Below are 23,449 nucleotides of genomic sequence, written 5' to 3' on the forward strand. Positions count from 1 at the left end.
GTTTAGTTAAATGCGGGTCTCTGCTAGAAGTCCCACCTCTAACCTAAATATCGCTCCCTGATCGGCTGCCGGTTTCTCGCTAACTTACAGATTGGCTGTCCCCGCTGTCACTCCTTCTGCTTGTAAAAGCTACGTGCAACCTGCTAGCTGGACCGGACGAGAGGCAGTGCATGTTATCTGGAACTGCGAGTGTAAGTGGTCAACATGTTCGGCATTTGTTCTTCCTCACATCAGCTAGACAGATTTTAATATCAGTGGTGTCATTTACATTTGTGTCTATTTGCGTGCGTGCGTGTACGTGTGTGCGTCAAAGTGTAAGTTACTTCAAGGGTGTATAGGTAGAGGCTCAACAATACAGATGTTGAATAAAAGAAAATATTTAATTCCAAAGTTATTTTTAATTCTTATTTTCATGTATTTGTGTAGAAGTGAGCAAGGGTTTAAAAACACAAATGAACAAACTTTGTGGTGGAAATACAATAAAACCTCACATTCTAGATGAACATGTGATTTCATCATTATAAAATGTATTTAATATTAAGTCATATTAATATTTAGTAAAAGCCTTTTTGCTCAGGCAATAACTGTACCATCAAGCTCTATGATTGTATCCCTGATGTATCTGTTCATATGTCATGCATCAACATATTTTTGTAAGGTGACAGACAGCAGAGAGGCTGGAGGAGATGGAGGAGGAGAGGCTGGAAGAGATGGAGGAGAAGAGGCAGGAGGAGGTAGAGGAAGAGAGGCTGGAGGAGATGGAGAAGGAGAGGCAGGAGGAGGTAGAGGAAGAGAGGCTGGAGGAGATGGAGAAGGAGAGGCAGGAGGAGGTAGAGGAAGATAGGCTGGAGGAGATGGAGGAGGAGAGGCAGGAGGAGGTAGAGGAAGAGAGGCTGGAGGAGATGGAGGAGGAGAGGCAGGAGGAGGTAGAGGAAGAGAGGCTGGAGGAGATGAAGGGAAAGAGGCAGGAGGAGGTAGTGGAGGAGAAGCTGGAGGAGATGGAGAAGGAGAGGCAGGAGGAGGTAGAGGAAGATAGGCTGGAGGAGATGGAGGAGGAGAGGCAGGAGGAGGTAGAGGAAGAGAGGCTGGAGGAGATGAAGGGAAAGAGGCAGGAGGAGGTAGTGGAGGAGAAGCTGGAGGAGATGGAGAAGGAGAGGCAGGAGGAGGTAGAGGAAGATAGGCTGGAGGAGATGGAGGAGGAGAGGCAGGAGGAGGTAGAGGAAGAGAGGCTGGAGGAGATGAAGGGAAAGAGGCAGGAGGAGGTAGTGGAGGAGAAGCTGGAGGAGATGGAGAAGGAGAGGCAGGAGGAGGTAGAGGAAGAGAGGCTGGAGGAGATGGAGGAAGAGAGGCAGGAGGAGGTAGAGGAAGAGAGGCTGGAGGAGATGGGGGAGGAGAGGCAGGAGGAGGTAGAGGAAGAGAGGCTGGAGGAGATGGAGGAGGAGAGGCAGGAGGAGGTAGAGGAAGAGAGGCTGGAGGAGATGGAGGAGGAGATGCAGGAGGAGATGAAGGGAAAGAGGCAGGAGGAGGTAGTGGAGGAGAAGCTGGAGGAGAGGCTGGAAATTCACAGGTGAGGTTAAAACGCATGATGGATATGTTAGTCATGAGATTCAGCATTGTGACAAATGTCAGTGTGATAATGATGATCTGACTAGCAATGCTTCACCCATGTGGCTTTAAAATCAGAGCTTTATATCAAGTCTGGTGTTCATGAGAGGCCTCATCATGTATTACTAGTGTGTATGTGTTTACAGTAGATGCTATACAGTTGTCAAATTTATATCCTAAGGAATAACATTTCATTTCTGTTTATTTACAATGTTGTACTGCATTTATGTATTTCCGATGTTGTTGATGGACAGTAGGCTATGTTAATTGACAGTATGATGCACAGTTGTACTACAGCCCTACAGCCCTGCACTAAAGAGTAAAGATGAGAACTCTTTGAAGTTGCCTCCTTGTCTTTCATCAGTTGCTTTAACCTAAAACATCTGCATGACGTGAAATTATAATTGTTAATGTAAAAAGAACCGTCAACTTTCAGGAATGCTGCCTTGGAGCACTTGTGTGTCCCCACCAATATCAAAATCAAACCTACTCCCTTGTCCTTTTCATTTTTTTATTTTTTTTTTATCATTAATAGAATGCATAAAGTTCCAACCCGCACTCCACACCAGTAAGTGGCGGTAATGCACCAAAAAGTTGTTTGTAAACAGCCATAAAACATCAAGAAGAAGAAGAAGAAGAAGAAGAAGAAGAAGAAGAAGTAGAAGAAGAAGAAGAAGAAGAAGAAGAAGAAGAGTCAACAAAAACTCTGTGTCCTCGTGGCTGTTCGGAGCTGTGTGCGGGCAACACTCTCACCTGAACTGTTCACCTGAAACAGCTGGACGGAACAAAGATTCGGACTTCACTCGCCGAACACGAGACAAACGATCGGGACAAAGACACCTAACAGGTATTTTAAAGTGTTTCAGTGACCAACATGTTTTAATCATGAGGACAAACTGCGACCTGTGAGCCGAACTGTTAGAATATATAAAGAAATGTGGAGACTAAAAGATTTTGATCGGTTTGTAAAAGTGATATCAAGCCTCAGCGCGATCAGCTGAACAGCCGCATGTTAAGGGCTTTTATTGTGAAAGGTACAACATGAACACGCTGCTCTTATTATTTGGTATCTAAAGAACACAGACATGTGTACATATAAATATCTGTTCCCTGAATATATCCGTACGTGTGTGAATGTGTAAATGAGACATTAACTTGTAGCACTTTGTAGAAGGAGCTTTATAAAGTTCACTACATTCACTTGTATCAGTTCACGGGGCGGAGCTGCCACGTCCAAGATGGCGGCGACGTATCGTAGCAACGTGCCAACCCGCTCAGTGAGGCGTCTGTGTGTCTATGTTCAAAACCCTCCACTACCAAACTTATCAACATTAGATGTAGTATTTGTCTCTTCTGTGAGACAAACAGCTGACACACATGAAAGTTCAACTTCTGTCTGAAAACTTCCATATATGGTTCGAACTTACGTTTCCGCTGCAGCTTTAGAGAGCTGAAGCTCCGCCCCCTTCCGGTCCCCCTCATGGACCTTGTGAGGAGAATTCTCTAATATCTGTTATTGATGTTGTCCGTCTGTATGAAACCTAACAAACACACATTAATATGTGTGCAGGGTGAAAACTTGTGTCTGTTGGCTTCAGACATGAGAAGGAAGTCAGTGAAGGAGTTCGTTAGATTTACCTTTAGATTGTCTTTGACAGTGTTAGCTTTTAGGAAAAAGTCTCCAGTGCGTCACACTACGATGTAATTACACAGCTTGGCCACGACAAACTGGCTTCAAGGCCCGGTGCTCTTTGTCGGGGCCTGAGCTCGCTGATTAGGCCAGTCGTTACCATCCAGCCAACTGTGTTAAATAGTCCTCCCTCTGGTCTGTGTTGGTTTTACAGGGGGACTAAAAACCACATTGCCATCCACTTTATCAGAGTATATAACATCCTGCTGCTCACTGATGGCTGCTGTCATGAGACTCTGATCTGCACTAGACAAGCGACTGATGTTCGCATAACTTTGTTTCTGTTTCTCTGCAGATAAACTCCTTCGAGCTGACGAGCTGCAGAATCTCTGGAAGACAAATTCTCCACAACGAAGGCCGAGTGAGGAAGAAGAAGATGAGTTCTCAGCAGGTGAGTGTTTGAAGTGTGTGTAAAGTGACTCTACATGATTCATTCAGTCTTTACACCTGAGGATGTTCACATTGTGACAATGAGTTCAGGCTTTAATAACCACAGTGTGATCATGGTGTCTTTGAACAGTGAGGTCAAACAAACAGTGACTGCAACCTTTATAATAACATAAAACAATACTCACAACTCTGGTTTACCACCACATCGCCCCATGACACAGGCAGCGTGTTAATGCTGACCCTGTGGCAAGACAGGAGTACCTATCTAAAAGAAAATAAAGCTATCGGATAAGAAAACCACAGGGAAAGATTCCATATGTGAAGTCAGATGATCTGCCACAGATGGAGAGAAATGGAAGGCTGCATCTCGTGCTTACAGAGATTTGTTCCTGTTCTGTGTAACAGGTCCGTCACTGATTACATGGAGAACTGTAATCTGTGTGCTGGTTTCCCACAGCTCTTTTAATGTGGGTTCCAGTTGTGCCCACACTGACCGCTCATCATGGCAGAGGCTGTTTGACACCGTGTTATATGATTTGGTGCTGTGGTCCCTGTGTAGGTTTGTTTTAAAACGTTTGAAAAGGTTTTCTCACCATTCGTTGATGTTACAGGCTGCCATTGTTCCCAAGAAATCTTAGTGCAGTCTGTGTCAGGAAATTCAATTTCATCAAAGCAGCACTTCAGACATACAAGATCCATGATGGTTTGTATTTCGGGCCACACACGATCATTCTCACTAACTCTGATGTGCTGGTTGTCTTCAGCAGTGCTGATATTCCGGATATCAGGACCGGATATTCTCATGTTCTACACGAGCACTAGTATCTCTATCCCTGGTCTATGGCTCGGTGATATAAAAAGGCCGTTTTCTTGCAAACTATCTGTAGGATACGGAGAGATGCTGTTCTACCTCTGTTCGATACCGATGTGGGCTGCTGCGTTCGCCGATCCGGCATTATTTACAGACAGGCGTCCACAGGCAGCTCCTTGTTGCTGGAGACGCTACAAGAAATGGCAGACCAGAAACCCAATCCAGTGTGGCAGCATTTCACAGAGCACTGTTGTAACTCACCTGTTTTTAATATTTGTTAAATATTGTTTACTTGTTCTTGTTCGACCTCACCTTTTTCAATTTTAATAAATGTTCCTTTTTTTTTGTTTTTAATTGAGACTCATAACATTTGTTATCATCATTGTGTAATTTTTATGATGTAAATAGAGGGAGCAAGTGTTGAGCAAAAGTAGTATTGGCTCCAAATATTGGCTCAAGAAAATCAGTAGTCCGTATCGGTTATCAGCTAAGGCTGATGGAAAAAAAATCGGTATGTGCATCGGCCCTAAAAAATCCATATCGGTCGATCCCTAGTCTTTTGCAAAATTTTTCTGCTGTATTCCATGTCTGGTCTGGTGTGGAGGACACTGGTGGATTATAATCATGATTATTAAGTCTGCGGTCTACAACAGCTTGGCCTGCATTTCCAGGCTCCTCTTGTGCTTTATTTACATCAACCAGGACTGGCGGAATGTCCTCCATAGATAGTGGTGTCAGATCTAAAACAGCATTTGCCATCTTTTTCCTTTCAAACTTTTACCTCCTTAGTACTGTGCATTTCCTTTCTGGGTTCAACCATGTGACATGGGAATATTCAGAAAAGTCCAATGGAAAGGGTGCCCCGGATGGTATTGATGGTGCTGTAAAGAGGGATGCTGATCTCTGTGTTCGACGAGGAGGTGAGCTGCAGACGCCACTGGACTTGTATAAGGTGCTGGCCAAAAAATCAGGGTCAACTATTACTCACCATTGGATAAACCAAGAGAGCATCCAGAAATATAACGAACTGTCAAAATAGTTGAGATCCATTTACTCCTGTCTAATATAAATACCAGTATGTACACACACACGGAGACAGTGTCAAGAAAGTTGAGTCATACACTCCTACCTGACACAAATACAAGAAAGGGACATTATACTTAGTCCTGAAATGATTCTGCAATATATCAAAACTTTGCTTGCTGCATTGTGTTTGCCATAAGTTCATTGGAAAGTGTTAAACCATTACATTAAAGGTGTGTTGAAATAGGAAGTGAAGAGGAAAGGGCAACACGGGGTGTCTGTGAAAAAGAGGAAGTGTTACACTCAAGGCTCTGTCTGTCATTCTGTCTCTGATGATCATTTTTGACTTAGTATTAACTTTGCAAAGTTAAAGGAGGTGTAAGGTGTACCCATGATGTATTGAAGTTTAGAGATCTAATGAAAATCAGTAAAGAAACAGTGTTGAGCTGAGGTCATGAGAAAGTGTTAAAGAACTGGTCAGGTCAACGTGAGGCCAAAAGGATGTGTCGAAATGTGATCACGCTTTGGGCACGGGCACAGACCGTGACCTAGGCATGTTGGATCATTATGAAATCGTCGGCCGTCATCAAGGGACTATTAGTCATTGAATGGAGAGATGGTGGGAAAATGTCCTAATAAGGACATAAAACCGTGCCACCGTCCAAAGCAAGAGAGAAGCGTTATGAAATGTTAATCAAGGGGTTATCAACCAGTGAATGGAGAGATGCTGAAAACATGTCCTAATAAGGACACAAAAACCAAGCCAGTGTCCAAAGTAAGAGTGTATATAACCTGAGGAGCACGGACTAAAGTTCGTTCTTCCACTCGCTCAAGCCTTGAAGAAACACCTGAGACGGAGAATGTGAGCAGACTAAACATCGCAGAAAGGACTTCAAGAAATCTTCAGCAGAAACAGACGAAGGAATTAAGAGCACAATGGATTAACCATTTTTGCCAACATGCTGAGGATTACAATTTGGATATTGGAGTACTTTTGTTCACGCTGCTGGCGTGAAGTTTGGACTTTGAGGAAGTTACGAGACCTTGGCCGGGGGGGTGATTTGCCAAAAGGACCTGGACTTTCAGCAGGAAGGGAAAGGCAAGCCATTGGATAGACCTGACCCTCTCCATCTCACCTAAATTTAAGTATTTCTAACCAGGCCTCAGCTCGTTTAGATTAATTTGTTATTTAAAGTATTGTGATTTATCAAGAAGTATTTTTGATAATGAGTGATAGTAACTGAAATAAGTATAGCGATGTATGCTTTGCCCTTGCCAAAATCTATGCAATAAAACCTACATAATATAGTTAAAGTTAAAGTTGTCGACATTGATTTTATGTCTCTTTGATTGGAAGTAAAAGTCAGGTGTTAAGTGTGCATAATATCTTAAAGGTTCTTAAAGGTTACTCTAGCCTACCAAATTGAAACAGGCCCTTAGGGTTTACCAAAAGCCCTTAAAATCAAACCTAGCACCATACCAAGAGCCCAGATCGTTCAGAGGAGAGCTGCCATTAACGGGCGTGGCTGGTGGCTGTATCTGACTCAAGGGCTATTCATGTCAGGTGCCCAACCAGAGGAAGCAGGGAAGGCGTTCGGATTCAGGCAGTTAGAAGCTAGGCGAGTCTCCTCATTACCAGCTTAAAATCCCTATTTAAAATTCCCACTTTTTAGCAACCTTTTATAGGTTAAAGGGATCTAACCCTTTAAAACGGAGAGCTGGTCAAGTACCTCCTGGACAGGGGTAAAGCTCGAGATCTAACAGAACTGATTCCAGAAAATGTGACTGCTGTGAGAGGAACCTTGAAGATACGCCAGGTTTTGTCTTCACATGCTGCCAAAATCAGTCACAAGGAGGAGTCATGCTTCTGCAAGCCTGCAGAAATGAAGACATGCCTCTGTTACCAGCCAGTAGAAGTCAACCTGGGAGAAACCATGTGCCACTCTGAAGCTGCAACACACAGTCCTGAGCCACCACAGGAACAAGCCAGTCTATAAGACTTGAGTGGCAAGTTTGTGATTGTGAGCTATGATGAGCTTCCATACGTGGGCCAGGTCCTTCAGGATGTGGGAGAGGAAGTTCAGGTCTGCTCCATGCGTCCCAATCAGGTTTTTGTTTTACCCCGATCTGATCCGATCCGAGTCCTTTCATATTTGTTATCTGCCGATACCGAGTCCCAAACCGATTCTTAGCCTCAACTGATATTTTCCTGGATAATACAGCTGCATTAACAAAAGAAGTACCTGCATTCCTAGTTTTTTATTTTGTTGAAACAATGTAAATACTTTAATATGTCTCTTTCTTATTCTGCATGCTATTACAACACTGGCCTCTACCTTCCTTGTGTTAGCAGGTGTGTGTGTGTGACGCTGCACTGTGACAGCAGATCCTCGTGTACAGCCAGCTGAAGTGTGTGAGACGCAGCCCACGCTTGGTACCTCCATATCTGTTTTGACCCCTCGCATTCATGGATTAAGACGCAGAGAGTTTCAAACGGGTGTCTTTTTAATTCCCTCTCCTTCTTCTCCATCATCATAGAACACCGTGAAAACTACAGAATAAACAGAAGAAATACAAAATGCTTGCCTGTAGTTTCACTGATAATTCACACATAAACCAAGTTCACATATTAATCATGTTGACACCCAATACAAATCATTTTAAGTTTGAGTTCAATATTTAAAACTCACGTGAATGCTCATTAGAAATCATATGTGTCCAAAATCTGCGTTTGATATTCGCCAACAGCACCAACAAAGTCGAGAGGTGAAGATCAGTGACTGATCAGCTGACAGTGAGGGCCCCGCCCACCAAGTCTGGGGCCTCTGGCTCCTTCCAACATTTGAAATATAAAACTATGACAATAAGAAACAGAAGCGGAGCTGGTGACCTGAATGCAGCTGTGGCCTTTTGACTGGTCACTGTTCAAACATTGGTAGTTTGGTTTGACATCTGGGAACTCCGACAACCCCCTTCAGCCTGATGCTTAATTTAAGGGTTGTCATGTTCCCAAGTATCAGAACTGGACTCCTGGTCCTGGTGCCCTGCCCTGGGTAAATTTTATGTTCCACACACTTCTAAATGTTGTTTGTCGTGGTAGCTCGCTCCATCATGATGTCTCACTTACTTTCTCTCTATTTTTGTTGCTATAGAAACAGAGGAAAGGGGAAGGTCTGGAATGTCACCGCTGTCAGCACTGCGACAAATCCTTCAAGACATCAAGCTCTTTGAAGAGACATCAGAGAGCTCATGCTGTGTTCAAATTCAGCTGTGACCAGTGTGGGAAACCTTTCAGGACAACATCAGAGTTGAAATCCCATCAACACATTCACACTGGATTGAAACCATACAGCTGTGAACAGTGTGGGAAAGCTTTTACCACTTCTGGTCACCTAACAATACACCAACGTGTTCATACTGGAGAAAAACCATACAGCTGTGACCAGTGTGGGAAAGCTTTTACTTCTTCTGGTAACCTAACAACACACAGACGTGTTCATACTGGAGAGAAACCATACAGCTGTGACCAGTGTGGAAAAGCTATTAGGACAACATCAGAATTGAAAGCCCATCAACGAGTTCACACTGGAGAAAAACCATACAGCTGTGACCAGTGTTGGAAAGCTTTTACCTTTTCTGGTGACCTAATAAAACACAAACGTGTTCATACTGGAGAGAAACCATACAGCTGTGGCCAGTGTGGGAAAGCTTTTAACACCTCTGGTCAACTCACGATACATAAACGTGTTCATACTGGAGAGAAACCATACAGCTGTGGCCAGTGTGGGAAAACTTTTACTAGTTCTGGTGAACTAACAAAACACAGACGTGTTCACACTGGAGAGAAACCATACTGGTGTGACCAGTGTGGGAAAGCTTTTACCTCTTCTACTCACCTAGCAACACACAGACGTGTTCACACTGGAGAGAAACCATACTGGTGTGACCAGTGTGAGAAAACTTTTATCTCTTCTGGTTCCCTTAAAAAACACAGACGCTCTCACACTGCATCCACATAAACAATTTTTCAGAGACAAGCGAACTGGTTCTAACGAATAAATCCGCACTGATGATTCTTTATCTATCAAGAATTTCTCCCATCTAGAAACTAAAAACTAGTATATTTAGTGTATTACCACTATTATATTTTATACACAATGTGATTGTGATTTTTGGGCACATCTTGGCAATTAAATTGGATAAATCCTAAACGTAATGAACCGTCTTTTACATTGTGCAGCCTAACATCTCTTTTAGGGATATTTTTAGTCTAAATCTCTGATCACATTTAATCGATCACAGACAGTTGTAGCAGCTGACTTACAGCGATGACTCAAGGATGTGTCTTCAGCTTTTGAACCCAGCACAGTGCTGTGGATCTTCCAACTTTTACACAAGTTTGTGTGAATTGAGAAAGTTAACATCTACAGACTAAAGTGAGCAACATAAAGTTACTAAGCAACTGCCAGCTGTTAGTCAGAAGCTGACATGGTGATAAGTGTAAGAGACGTTTTCTTGCCGCTTTTGTTTTGATAAAGGGGAAGTGAAGCGTCGCAGCAGCGGTCCACAGGAAGTCCATTTCACCTGGGTGGAAAGCTTTTACCTCTTCTGGTGACCTAACAAGACACAGACATGTTCATACTAAAGAGAAACCATACAGCTGTGACCAGTGTGGGAATAGTTTTAAGGGAAGATCAGAGATGACAGTCCATAGACGCATTCATACTAGAGAGAAACCATACAGCTGTGACCAGTGTGGAAAGACTTTTATCTCTTCTAGTCACCTAAAAACACATAGACGTGTTCATACTGAAGAGAAACCATACAGCTGTGAACAATGTGGGAAAACTTTTAAATTCAAAGATAAAGTAAAAGCACATCAACTCACACCCAACTGGAGTGAAACCGTTCAGCTGTGACCAGTGTGGGAAAGCTTTCACCTTTTCTGGTGACCTAACAAAACACAAACGTGTTCATACTGGAGAGAAACCATACAACGGTGGCCTGTGTGGGAAAACTTTTACTCAATATCGTTACATTCATAAACACAGATGCTCTTGCACTGCATCCATATGAACAATTTTCAGAGACAAGTGAAGTGATTCTAACAAGTAAATCTGCGCTGATGATTCTTCATTCATCAAGAATGTCATATTTGGTGTATTACTACTGTTATATTTTATATACTAGGTGAATGTGACATTTGGGCTGTTTTGAGGATATTTTTACTCTAAATCTCTGATCACATTTAATTGTTCACAGACAGTTGTAGGAGCTGATGTACAGTGAGGACTCAAGGATTGTGTCTTCAGCTTTTGAACCCAGCAGAGTGCTTTTACACAAGTTTGTGTGAATGGAGACAGTTAACATCTACAGAATGAAGTGAACAACATAAAGTTACTAGTTACATGCCAGCTGTCAGTCAGAAGCTGACATGGTGATCAAGACCTCAAAGGAGAAGAGACGTTTTCTTACGCGGTTCGTTTGTTAAAGAGGAAGTGACGTGTCGCAGCAGAGGTCCATAGGAATTATATTTCATCCATCCGAGGACCCCTCAAGTGGACTTTCTGCAGACTTCACTGGTTTAGTTACCCACAATTCATTGCAATATGGTTGTGACGTCTTAGAACTGATTATGAATTTGTAAAATGGCCTCTAGAGGTCATCAGAATTTATTTTATCATTGTAGTTTCAGGGCTTGCAGAGTCCTGGGACAGCTAATGTCTGTGAGGGCTCAGGCTCAGGCCGATGGAAGGAGGTTTGGATGCAGACAGAACGGGTTCAGTACAGCCGGCCTGTGACGTGTTTCATGTGTTTTCTCTTTGTATAACTGATGTGTAGTGAAATATCTTCTCCTTCTTTGTGAACTTTATGGAATAACCTGTATTTTACATCTTTACTAGCTGTTTTTATTTTCTGTTCAGACTGATGCATAATAAAGAGGACGACACTTTAACACCCTTGTACGTCATCAGTTCTCGTTGGAGGCATTTAGAAATGACAGCAGCCCATCTGGGTTTTTCGCCCTGGCCTCATGCCCCGCCCACTTTTAGCTGAAGGCAGCCTCTCTAATCTAACGGGCAGTAAAAGTAAACTCATTTTTCTGTCCTCTATTATCTTTTCTGTCATTAAGACTGTTTATGTTGCTGTTTTTTAATCCATCCAATGTGACTTTATTTTAATCTGATTACATCTCTGTGAGCTGAGAGGAGGTGGAAACATTAGCAGCTCTGTCCAATTGACACTCTGCTCAACCAAACTCTAAACTCTAAAAGCAGCTGTTTTAAGGTCAGTCCATAGGTTTATACTGTTAAAACTGTCATTACAACTTTACAAAGACTCTTTTTAGATTCACCTTCATCTACAGACACAATCGGCTCACAAGTCATTCACTCAGTGACATCATGAACTCACCTGTGGTAACCAATGCTCGTCCTCTGTGGACGATATGAAGCTACAGCTTCCCTCCATTCTTTGGAGAAGTAACTAATATCGTTTTTATTGTTTGATGTGAAAAACGCAACACAGCAACTCCATCCTAAATGCTCCGATCAGACCACTTCCAGAGGTGGTGACCACACTGAAGGACGCCTTCTTAACCAACGTCCTCAGTGAGACAACAGGAAGAAGACACAACACTGTCTGATCTCCAGGTGCTTCACCGTGATGTAGGTCAAATTAACCTGACTGATGTTCGTAGCACCTGTTTGTGAACACACTGATCCTACATCACCAGACTCCCTAAACTAAACTTTATAACGTAGTAAAACTGTCTGTGACAGATTGTAACTCATTGTGTCCTTGTTGTAAATTCAGCATTAAATCTTTCAGCTGAAGTTGTTTGTCTCCTTGTAAAAAGTGTCAGTTTGTGGCAGCATGTCTGTACCAGCCTGTCTGCTTCTGTGTCTAAAGTGCTAAAGTCTTACCTGCAAACATTGATCAGCTGTTTGAACACACTGTTTACACTGATGTCACCATTTACACTCCATTTATGAAAGAAGAAACATGTTATTGATCTAAACATGTCACATGTTACAAAGACACTAAACAGGAACAATATAGGCTCCTTCTTTGGCTCGTGTGCTCTATCAATTATATTTGTGCTGTGCTCTTCAAAATAAAGGTTCCTGCGTACGTCTCGGCCTTTGGACAGCGCAATGTTAACACAGATATATTGCGACAGACAGACGAGAATACGTTACGATCACAGAAAAAAAACTTATATTGACGGTCTTCAGCTTATGTAATGCAGTAAGTAATGCAGCAGCATATTGTATTGACTGTTAATATGCAGCTGATAGACTAAAACACAACATGTCTGTATTGAAAATGAAAGAACTATAGTAAGTTTTCTGAAGGACGAACTGACCAATGCACAGAGTGTGACATCTGCTGGTCATTTTCTGCATTTTTATTTATTTTATTATATCTTTTTCTCTTGCGTTACTTTATAATCAGTGCACCAGAAGAACATCTCAAAAATGAATGAAAGGTCGTTCATTTGATATGAAAAACATTTGTGATTGAAGGTCATTAAAAAAATGTGTTTCTAAATCAAAAACACACCACAATCACACGATTTTTGCATAACACTGCAGGGAGAGGAAATTGAGATGGTAAAGGATTTTAAATATTTGGGTGTAGTTCTGGATTCCAGACTCAAATTTGACAAACATGTCAAACAGATATCAAAAACAATAAAAAAACAAAACAATTTAAATTGCTTAAAACTAATTTGAAATGATATACCAATGAAAGCAGCACAGCTTTACATGCATGCCATAATTTGTTCTCGTATGTCGTATTGTGTTACAGTGTGGAATCAGGCCTCTTCAACTACAACTAAGTTAACTGCATCATTGTATAATCAAACCTTAAAAATAATGGCCAAGAAACCAATAAAGTGGCATCGTTGTCACATTTTGAAGCAGTATAATTTGCTTAGTTTTGATAATTTCCCAAAATCTTCGTCTGTCAAACTGGTTTTTAAGTGTTTGCAGAACCTGGCACCAGATGTGCTGTGCAGTCTTTTTAGCAGACAAAATAGAGATAGGATCACCAGGGGTACGGCAAGTGGTAACTGTAAAATCTCACGCTGTAAGACCAAATCAGCCTTTTCTATAAAGGGTTCCCAGATGTGGAATTCACTACCGACTGAAATAAAACTAATCCGAGACATTAAGATTTTTAATACAAATGTTAACGTCTGGCTGAAACAAAATCAGAGCTGTATGCATTTTTAATGAGTCATGACTTGGTATGATTTTAGATGTATTGTACATTTTATTGTGTTGTAATGTAACTTTGATGTCGTTCTTCTTACCTTCTTTCTTCTATTAAAAGCCTAACTAGGGACGGGAGTTGGAAACTAGCATTAGCTATAATCTCTAGATGCAGAACATCAGTCACATTGACTTGTTTGTAACGAGTGGAAGTTTTACTGTGTTAACCTGCATTGTCCCTATAAACTAAATTTAATTAAATTAACAAAAAGCTCACTCTTAAAGATTATAACAAATCTGAAACATCAACTATTCCAACAAAATACTTAAAATTCCCCCAAAGAAGTTTATTTCAAAACTTTAAACAACATTTATCCTTCAAATGAATTTATGAAAGAAGATTTATATTTGTGTTAAAAAACTGTTGTATTTGTAAAACGAATCTGGAAACAACAGAGCACCTGTTTTATGAATGTGAGACAGAGTTTTTAGTGAATAATCTCATTATGATTACAAAATATTACATACACAAGTGTCCGTATGGCAAATTCCCCCTCATAGCTCTTGAGAATGAACTCTCCTTGTTACAAAAATGTCTGAAACAAATAATTATTCTCTGTGCAGAGAAACTTTACACATTTATAGCAGAACTGAACCTTTCCTAAACATCTTGTATTCAATTGGTGTGACTTAACTTGTTTATATGATTTTACTTTTAATTTGTTTGTTGTTTATTTTATGCTCCTCTCATACTTTCTTTTCTTCTTTTTATCTGTTGTATATTTGCTTGTGAAATGTGACATAAACCACCGTATTAATCTTTCAGGTTGGATTCTCAAAGGAGGTGTGAATTTACTTTAAATGGAAAATGAGGATGTTTTTGTGTGAGTTTGTCATCGTTCATGTAATGTTGTTGCTTTAAATAAAGCATTTGAATAAACCGGTGTTTACCCTCACATCCTGGTTCCTGTGGAGTTCAGGACCCCGAGACAGAGGTGTCCGCTCACATGCCCGCAACAAAACTGTTACTGTGTTAAAGGTTATAAGTAGATAACTTTATACTTTTATACTAGATGAATGCAGTAACACATAAACATACATCCACGTTCATAAAACATTAACTTTGTAAATTAACCCCACAATAACGGACGGGCGGTATTCACCAACACTACTTGAAGCGCCGTGTTTCCGGTTAACCAGACAAAATAAATCAGCGGGTTGTAACCGAGTCAACACAAACTCTGTGTCCTCGTGGCTGTTCGGAGCTGTGTGCGGGCAACACTCTCACCTGAACTGTTCACCTGAAACTGCTGTACGGAACAAAGATTCGGACTTCACTCGCCGAACACGAGACAAACGATCGGGACAAAGACACCGAACAGGTATTTTAAAGTGTTTCAGCGACCAGCATGTTTCAATCATGATGACAAACTGCGACCTGTGAGCCGAACTGTTAGAATATATACAGAAATGTGGAGACTGAAAGATTTTGATCAGTTTGTAAAAGTGATATCAAGCTTCCCCGCGATCAGCTGAACAGCCGCATGTTTAGGGCTTTAATTGTGAAAGGTACAACATGAACACGCTGCTCTTATTATTTGGTATCTAAAGAACACAGACATGTGTACATATAAATATCTGTTCCCTGAATATATCCGTCTGTGTGTGAATGTGTAAATGAGACATTAACTTATAGCACTTTGTAGAAGGAGCTTTATAAAGTTCACTACATTCACTTGTATCAGTTCACGGGGCGGAGCTGCCACGTCCAAGATGGCGGCGACGTATCGTAGCAACGTGCCAACCCGCTCAGTGAGGCGTCTGTGTGTCTATGTTCAAAACCCTCCACTACCAAACTTATCAACATTAAATGTAGTATTTGTCTCTTTTGTGAGACAATCAGCTGACACACATGAAAGTTCAACTTTTGTCTGAAAACTTCCATATATGGTTCGAACTTACGTTTCCGCTGCAGCTGTAGAGAGCTGAAGCCCCGCCCCCTTCCGGTCCCCCTCATGGACCTTGTGGGGAGAATTCTCTAATAGCTGTTGATTATATTGATGTTGTTCTTCTGTATGAAACCTAACAAACACACATTAATATGTGTGCAGGGTGAAAACTCGTCTCTCGGCTTCAGACATGAGAAGGAAGTCAGTAAAGGAGTTCGTTACATTTACCTTTAGATTGTCTTTGACAGTGTTAGCTTTTAGGAAACAGTCTCCAGTGCGTCACACTACGATGTAATTACACAACTTGGTCACACAAACTGGCTTCAAGGCCTGGCGCTCTTGGTCGGGGCCTGAGGTCGCTGATTAGGCCAGTCGTTACCATCCAGCCAACTGTGTTAAATAGTCCTCCCTCTGGTCTGTGTTTGTTTTACAGGGGGACTTAAAACCACATCACCATCCACTTTATCAGAGTATATAGCATCATGAGACTCTGATCTGCACTAGACAAGCGACTGATGTTCACACAACTTTGTTTGTTTGTCTGCAGATAAACTCCTTCGAGCTGACGAGCTGCAGAATCTCTGGAAGACAAATTCTCCACGACGAAGGCCGAGTGAGGAAGAAGAAGATGAGTTCTCAGCAGGTGAGTGTTTGAAGTGTGTTTAAAGTGACTCTACATGATTCATTCAGTCTTTACACCTGAGGACGTTCACATTGTGACAATGAGTTCAGGCTTTAATAACCACAGTGTGATGATGGTGTCTTTGAACAGTGAGGTCAAACAAACAGTGACTGTGATCTGTTGTTGTGGCAACCGATGATCAGTCGCGTGTCTGGTGCAGATGAGAGACTGACGCAATATTTATTTTCTTCAATTTCTTTATTGCCGGCAAACAAGCGTCACACATCAGCAGCACATGGATGATGAGTGAAGAGAGGCCGTCTCTCCTCATCCTTTTATGATAACAGAAATCAATACTCACAACTCTGGTTTACCAACACATCGCCCCATGACACACATAAGACTTCTTATAGACGTCAACCATTGTTGTGCTTTGTACATTAACACATCTTCAGAGCACATATCCACAGAAGAGGCTTCACAAACCCTCTTCAGGATGAGCAGTGTTGGGGGTGAAGCAACAAAAGCAACATGTTACAGAAATCTTACAGTACAGTCTGTAAATCAGATGACAAGCACAATCTTTTTTAAATGCTTGGTCCCTGAATGCATCGATCAGAGTTATGCTGTGCTGAGATGTATTTTCAAAACTTACCAGGTAGTCCGACTTTTCCACTCATGTCCCTCCATGGCAGCTCCTTTTTTTGTCCCGTCTCAGTCTGAGTAGAACCGCTGGTGTACAGCTGTAAAATTTGCTATAATTATCCTCTCCTACATTTTTTTTAATGAATTTCATGTCATAAAATGAAAAGTACTATGAGAAACAACAACACCAGTTCTTAGATAACGACTCTGGTTCTCTCTGGAAGGGGCTCAGACAGATAACAAATTACAAACCTAAATCCCCCCACTCCATCAACGACCTGCGACTTGCAAATGAACTTAGCGAGTTCTACTGCCGCTTTGAGAGACAAAGACACAGTCGTGACACCATCCCACGCGACACCTTCACTGATCTCACCAACCCCACCACCCCCAGCTCAGCAGGACCCTGGGCCTCTCCACTTCACACCTCTGCCCCACCCGTCCCCGTCATCCTGGGTGGCTTCCCAGTTGACTCTGTGGAGCGCCTTGTGCTGCCCCACCTCAAATCCCTAACTAACCCACTCATCTGTAAATGATGCAGTTAACATGGCAGTGTCTGGACTCCCCAGGAACAGATCAACCTGGAGCTTAACACTTTAAGGACAGTGGAGATAGTCGTGGACTTCAGGAAGAACCCAGCCCCACCCGTCCCTGTCATCCTGTGTGGCTTTCCAGTTGACTCTGTGGAGTCCTGCCGCTTCCTGGGCAACGTCATCAACCAGGTCCTAAAATGGGAACCTCCCACTACATGAACAGTTTATTCCCTACTGCAGTTAAGATCCTTAACAAGTCCTGAGACCCCCACTGACACTGACTCTTGTACTCTGGCACTCATACCCACTACCGCCCTTAAATCTTTGCATTGCAATAATGCAGAATTTAGACAATATTGATCATTTTTAACGATCTTTCATTTTTTATTCTATTGTCATTCCTGTACAGCTCTTCTATCTTTAATTATCAGTCATCCCATACTTATGTCTCTGTTTACATTGGTCTTTAATGTATGCACCATATTCACCAGGACAAATTCCTCGTTGGTGTAAAATCCTTCTTGGTGATAATTTTGTTTCTGATTCTGATAAGCGACATTAACATCATGATGTGAGTATGGACATGAATGCCAATAGGCTTTCGTCACACAGCATTACGCAAAACGCTTGAGTTCAGTATTTTTAACTCGCATGAATGCTCACAAGAAATCATATGTGTCCAATATCTGCATTTGATATTCACCAACCGCACCAACAAAGCTGAGAGGTGAAGATCAGTGACTGATCAGCTGACAGTGAGGGCCCCGCCCACCAACTCTGGGGCATCTGGCTCCTTCCAACATTTGAAATACAGAAGTATGACAACAAGAAACATAAGTGAAGCTGGTGACCTGAATGCAGGTGTTGCATTTTGACAGGTCACTGTTCTCAATCGTTGGTAGATTAGTTGGTTTGACATCTGGGAGCCCCAGCCATCCCATTCAGCCTGATGCTAAATTCAAGGGTCATCATATTTCCAAATATCAGAACTGGACTCTGGTCCTGCTGCCCTGCTCTGGGTAAATGTTATGTCCAACACTTCTAAATGTTGTTTGTCATTTGTAGCTTGCTCCATCATGATGTTTCACTTACTTTCTCTCTCTGTTTGTCTGTTTGTTGCTATAGAAACAGAGGAGAGGAGAAGGACTGGAATGTCACAGCTGTCAGCACTGTGATAAATCCTTTAAAACATCAAACTCTTTGAAGAGCCATCGGAGAACTCACGCTGTGTTCAAATTCAGCTGTGACCAGTGTGGGAAAGCTTTCAGGACAACATCAGAGTTGAAATCCCATCAACGCATTCACACTGGATTGAAACCATACAGCTGTGACCAGTGTGGGAAAGCTTTCAGGACAACATCAGCGTTGAAATCCCATCAACGCATTCACACTGGATTGAAACCATACAGCTGTGACCAGTGTGGGAAAGCTCTTACCACTTCTAGTAAACTAACAATACACAAACGGTTTCATACTGGAGAGAAACCATACAGCTGTGACCAGTGTGGGAAAGCTTTTAACTCTTCTAGTCACCTAACAATACACAGACGTATTCATACTGGAGAGACACCATACAGCTGTGACCAGTGTGGGAAAGCTTTTAACTCTTCTAGTCACCTAACAATCCACAGACGTATTCATACTGGAGAGACACCATACAGCTGTGACCAGTGTGGGATTAGTTTTAAGTCAAGATCAGGGTTGACAGTCCATCAACGCATTCACACTGGAGAGAAACCATACAGTTGTGACCAGTGTGGGAAAGGTTTTAGCTCTTCTAGTAAACTAACAATACACAGACGTGTTCATACTGGAGAGAAACCATACTGGTGTCAACAATGTGGGAAGCCTTTTAAATCCCGAAGTGAAGTAAAAGTCCATCAACTCACTCACACTAGAGTGAAACCGTTCAGCTGTGACCAGTGTGGGAAAGCTTTCAAGAGAACTTCAAATTTGAAATGCCATCAACTAGTTCATACAGGAGAGAAACCATACAGCTGTGACCAGTGTGGGAAAGCTTTTATCTCTTCTGGCAACCTGAAAAATCACAGACGTGTTCATACTGGAGAGAAACCATACAGCTGTGACCAGTGTGGAAAAGCTTTTAGGACAATATCAGAGTTGAAATCCCATCAACTAGTTCACACAGGAGAGAAACCATACAGCTGTGGCAAGTGTGGGAAAGCTTTTACCTTTTCTGGTGACCTAACAAAACACAAACGTGTTCATACTGGAGAGAAACCATACAGCTGTGGCCAGTGTGGGAAAGCTTTTTCTCATCCTCGTTCCATTCAAAAACACAGATGCTCTCACACTGCATCCATATGAACAATTTTCAGAGACAAGCGAACTCATTCTAACGATTAAATCTGCACTGATGATTCTTTATCCATCAAGAATGTCACCCATCTAGTAACAAAAAACTATTATATTTAGTGTATTACTACTATTGTGTTTTATATACAATGTGATTGTGATTTTTGGGCACATTTGATCAATTCTAAATGTAATGAACTATCTTTTACATCATGCAGCCTAAAACCTCTTTTGAGGATATTTTTACTCTAAATCTCTGATCACATTTAATACGCATCGTTTACATACAGTTGCAGGAGTTGATATACAGCGAGGACTCAAGGATTGTTTCTTCAGGTCTTGGACCCAGCACAGTGCTGTGAAACTTCCAATTTTTACACAAGTTTGTGTGAATTGAGACTGTTAACATCTACAGACTAAAGTGCTAATTTACTAAGCAACTGCCAGCGGTCACTCAGAAGCTGATATGGTGATCAAGACCTCAAAGTAGAAGAGACGTTTTCTTATACGCGGTCTGTTTGATAAAGAGAAAGCAAAGTGTTGCAGCAGCGATCCACAGGAAGTCCATTTTAATCCATCCAAGGACCCCTCAAGTGGACTTTCTGCTGACTTCACTGGTTCAGTAACCCACAATTCATTGCAATATGTATATGCCATCATAGAATTGATTATGAATCTGTAAAATGGCATCGTCATCATCAGAATGTATTTTATCATTGTAGTTTCAGGGCTTGCAGAGTCCTGGGAGAGCTGATGTCTGCGAGGGCTCAGGTTGAGGAGGGGAGGTTTAGATTCAGACACAACGGGTTCAGTACATCCAGCCTGTGAGGCCGAGTCCTTTATTTTCTTTTGTTTTAACTTCTTCTGGTCTTACTGCAGTGACCCTGTGTTGATGAGCTGACAGAAGTGTTTCATGTGTTTTCTCTTTGTACAACTGATGTGTAGTGAAATATCTTCTCCTTCTGTGTGAACTTTATGTAATAACCTGTATTTTACATCTTTACTAGCTGTTTTTATTTTCTGTTGAGACTTACACACAATAAAGAGGACATCACTTTAACACCGTAAGAGACGTTTTCTTGTGCGCGGTTGTTTTGATAAAGGGGAAGTGAAGCGTCGCAGCAGCGGTCCACAGGAAGTCCATTTCACCTATCCGAGGACCCCTCAAGTGGACTTTCTGCAGACTTCACTGGTTTAGTTACCCGCAATTCATTGCAATACCGATGTGACATCTTAGAACTGATTTTTAATTTGTAAAATGGCCTGTAGAGGTCATTAGAATGTATTTTATTATTGTAGTTTCAGGGCTTGCAGAGTCCCGGGACAGCTGATGTCTGCGAGGGCTCAGGCTGACGTCCAATGGAAGGAGGTTTGGATGCAGACAGAACAGGTTCATTACAGCCGGCCTGTGAACAGATTCAAGTGTTTTCTCTTTGTATTACTGATGTGCATTGAAACAAATTCTCCTCCTGTGTGGACTTTATGTAATAACCAGTGTTGTGGGTGAAGCGTTACAAAGTAACGCGTTAGAGTACTCTAATTACTTTTTTTTGTGTGTGATGTGTAACGTAACGTGTTAATTTTGTGCGTCAAGCAATCAGTAACTTCGTTATTTTTTTTAAAAAAGTAATCCTTATTTTAAGAATTTCTCTGGATAAGGAAAGGAAAATCCTGACTGCAGCCTGCTTTCTGTCAGACAGTACTGTGCCACCTGCGGATGTGTCAGCGGAGGCGCAGTGCTGTGATGCGTCTGTGCCCTGCCGCTGACCTACGTTACCTGTGTGTAGGTGTGTGTGTGTGTGAGTGTTTTTGAACCACCGGCAAGATGGCAGAGAGGACAGCTTTTGCATCGTGGAAGTACGCACATTATTTTCAATTCGCCAGTGAAAAGGACAAGAACAACATAACGATAAATTGCACACTCAGTGAAAAACTTCTGTCGACCACTAAAAATTCCACTTCAAATAAAAAAGGCTAAATGACTGACGTTATTCATCATTGTCACGACTTCTCTGTGCATTTAAAGGAGGCTGTGTGTGTGTCAGTTCAGTTGCAGCATGTGCGAGGCGCTGCAAACGGCTATTACGTTCATAGTAACGCATGAGTACTCTAACGCGTTACTTTTATTCATAGGTAACGCTGTAACGTAACTGATTACTTTTAATTGATGGTAACATTGTAACCTAATTAAATACTTTCCAAAGTAACTGTACCCAACACTGGTAATAACCTGTATTTTACATCTTTATTCGCTGTTTTTCTTTTATGTTCAGACTGATACACAATAAAGAGGACGACACTTTAACACCCTCGTACGTCATCAGTTCCTGTCGGAGGTGTTCAGAAATGACAGCAGCCCATCTGGGTACTTTGCCCTGGCCTCATGCCCCGCCCACTTTTAGGTGAAGGCAGTCTCTCTAATCTGACGGGCAGTAAGTGTAAACTTATTTGTCTGTCCTCTTTCATAAAGACTCTTTATCTTGCTGTTTTATAATCCGTTTTTATTGTTTGATGCCCCTCCTAAATGATCCGATCAGACCACTTCCTAGGTGGTGACAACACTGAAGGACACCTTCTTAACTAATGTCCTCAGTGAGACAACAGGAAGAAGACAAAACACTGTGTCTGATCTCCAGGTGCTTCACTGGGAGGTAGATCAAATGTCTGTTAACCTGCTGATTTTAGCAGCACATGTTTTTGAACACACTGATCCAATATCACCAGGCTCCATTAACAAATGTAGTGATTTTAACAGTTGTTGAGTTAAAATAAACTTTATAATGTTGTGAAACTCTGTCTCGTACAGACTCTATCTCATTTTGTCATTCTTGGAAATTCAGCAAATGTTCTACAAGAACCTCTTTCTGTTTTTGAGTAGAAACATGGAGTCTGTTTGTCTCAGTCATTGACATGTTTTTTATGTATCGAACAGAAAGTGACATCACATCACAGGTAACCCTGCAGATCTTCTTCAGCATGTCAGTGTAATTATGATATGACAGTCATTAGGTTTATTGTTGTTCAGCCTGCTGTCAGTCGCTGATTTTGTTCCTTATATTTCAATGAAAACATGAATTTTTACAAAGTTCAGTAAGTTTAAAAAGACTTCTTGTAAAATGCAAAATGAATCCATCCACGTACTTTAAACCTGATTAAATGAGTTTATATTCTGCTGCATCAAACTTTAAAACAAGTTTAGAGGGAAGAAATTAAGCGTCTCTTTAAAGGAGCAGTCCAAAGAATTTCTCTCTTGACACTATCGATGAGGTCATAACACAAAGTGCTGATTAGCTCTGCTGTTGCTAACAGTTAGCACCTGGCTGCAACACTCTGACTGAACGTGACTGAGGTATGACATCATCGCACCATCAACAACATCCTTCAAATCAACTAGCCATGTTCAGAGTTGGGCTTTTAAGGTGAGATGCTCCTTTAAATACAGCTGTTATTATTATTATTATTATAAATGATAATGTCATCAATAAAGCAGAAATAATGAGGGCAAACTGACATTGTGATGTAAATGTTGTGCTTCATGAAGAGAGAGGTGAACTGAAGTCTTACACAAAAATGTTCAATGTAACTGTTTAACGTGACCTGTGACCTCGTTTTAGGTTTTATAAACAGTGTAAGGTATTGAATT

The 23,449-nt window shown here is 41.6% G+C and overlaps 2 protein-coding genes across 2 annotated transcripts in view; both read left to right on the forward strand.

The window, feature by feature from the left end:
- Positions 1-10,569, forward strand: part of LOC115589951 (zinc finger protein 239-like) — a 30,955-nt gene extending 20,386 nt beyond the window's left edge. Inside the window, exons 1-3 of the mRNA XM_030431142.1 lie at positions 2,281-2,452; positions 3,591-3,686; positions 8,672-10,569. Coding sequence (XP_030287002.1) covers positions 3,672-3,686; positions 8,672-9,538 — 882 coding nt within the window. The 5' untranslated portion in view covers positions 2,281-2,452; positions 3,591-3,671 and the 3' untranslated portion in view covers positions 9,539-10,569. Of the gene's footprint in view, positions 2,453-3,590; positions 3,687-8,671 lie in introns of the transcript that reaches the window.
- Positions 10,570-14,958: 4,389 nt separating this feature from the next.
- On the forward strand, positions 14,959-20,874 carry LOC115590002 (zinc finger protein 724-like). Its single transcript, XM_030431230.1, has 3 exons — positions 14,959-15,123; positions 16,238-16,333; positions 18,616-20,874. The coding sequence occupies exons 2-3, from the start codon at positions 16,319-16,321 to the stop codon at positions 19,816-19,818; spliced, it is 1,218 nt and encodes a 405-aa protein (XP_030287090.1). The 5' UTR covers positions 14,959-15,123; positions 16,238-16,318; the 3' UTR covers positions 19,819-20,874.
- Positions 20,875-23,449: the final 2,575 nt, after the last annotated feature.

Source organism: Sparus aurata, chromosome 10 (assembly GCF_900880675.1).
Source record: "Sparus aurata chromosome 10, fSpaAur1.1, whole genome shotgun sequence".
Taxonomy (NCBI): domain Eukaryota; kingdom Metazoa; phylum Chordata; class Actinopteri; order Spariformes; family Sparidae; genus Sparus; species Sparus aurata.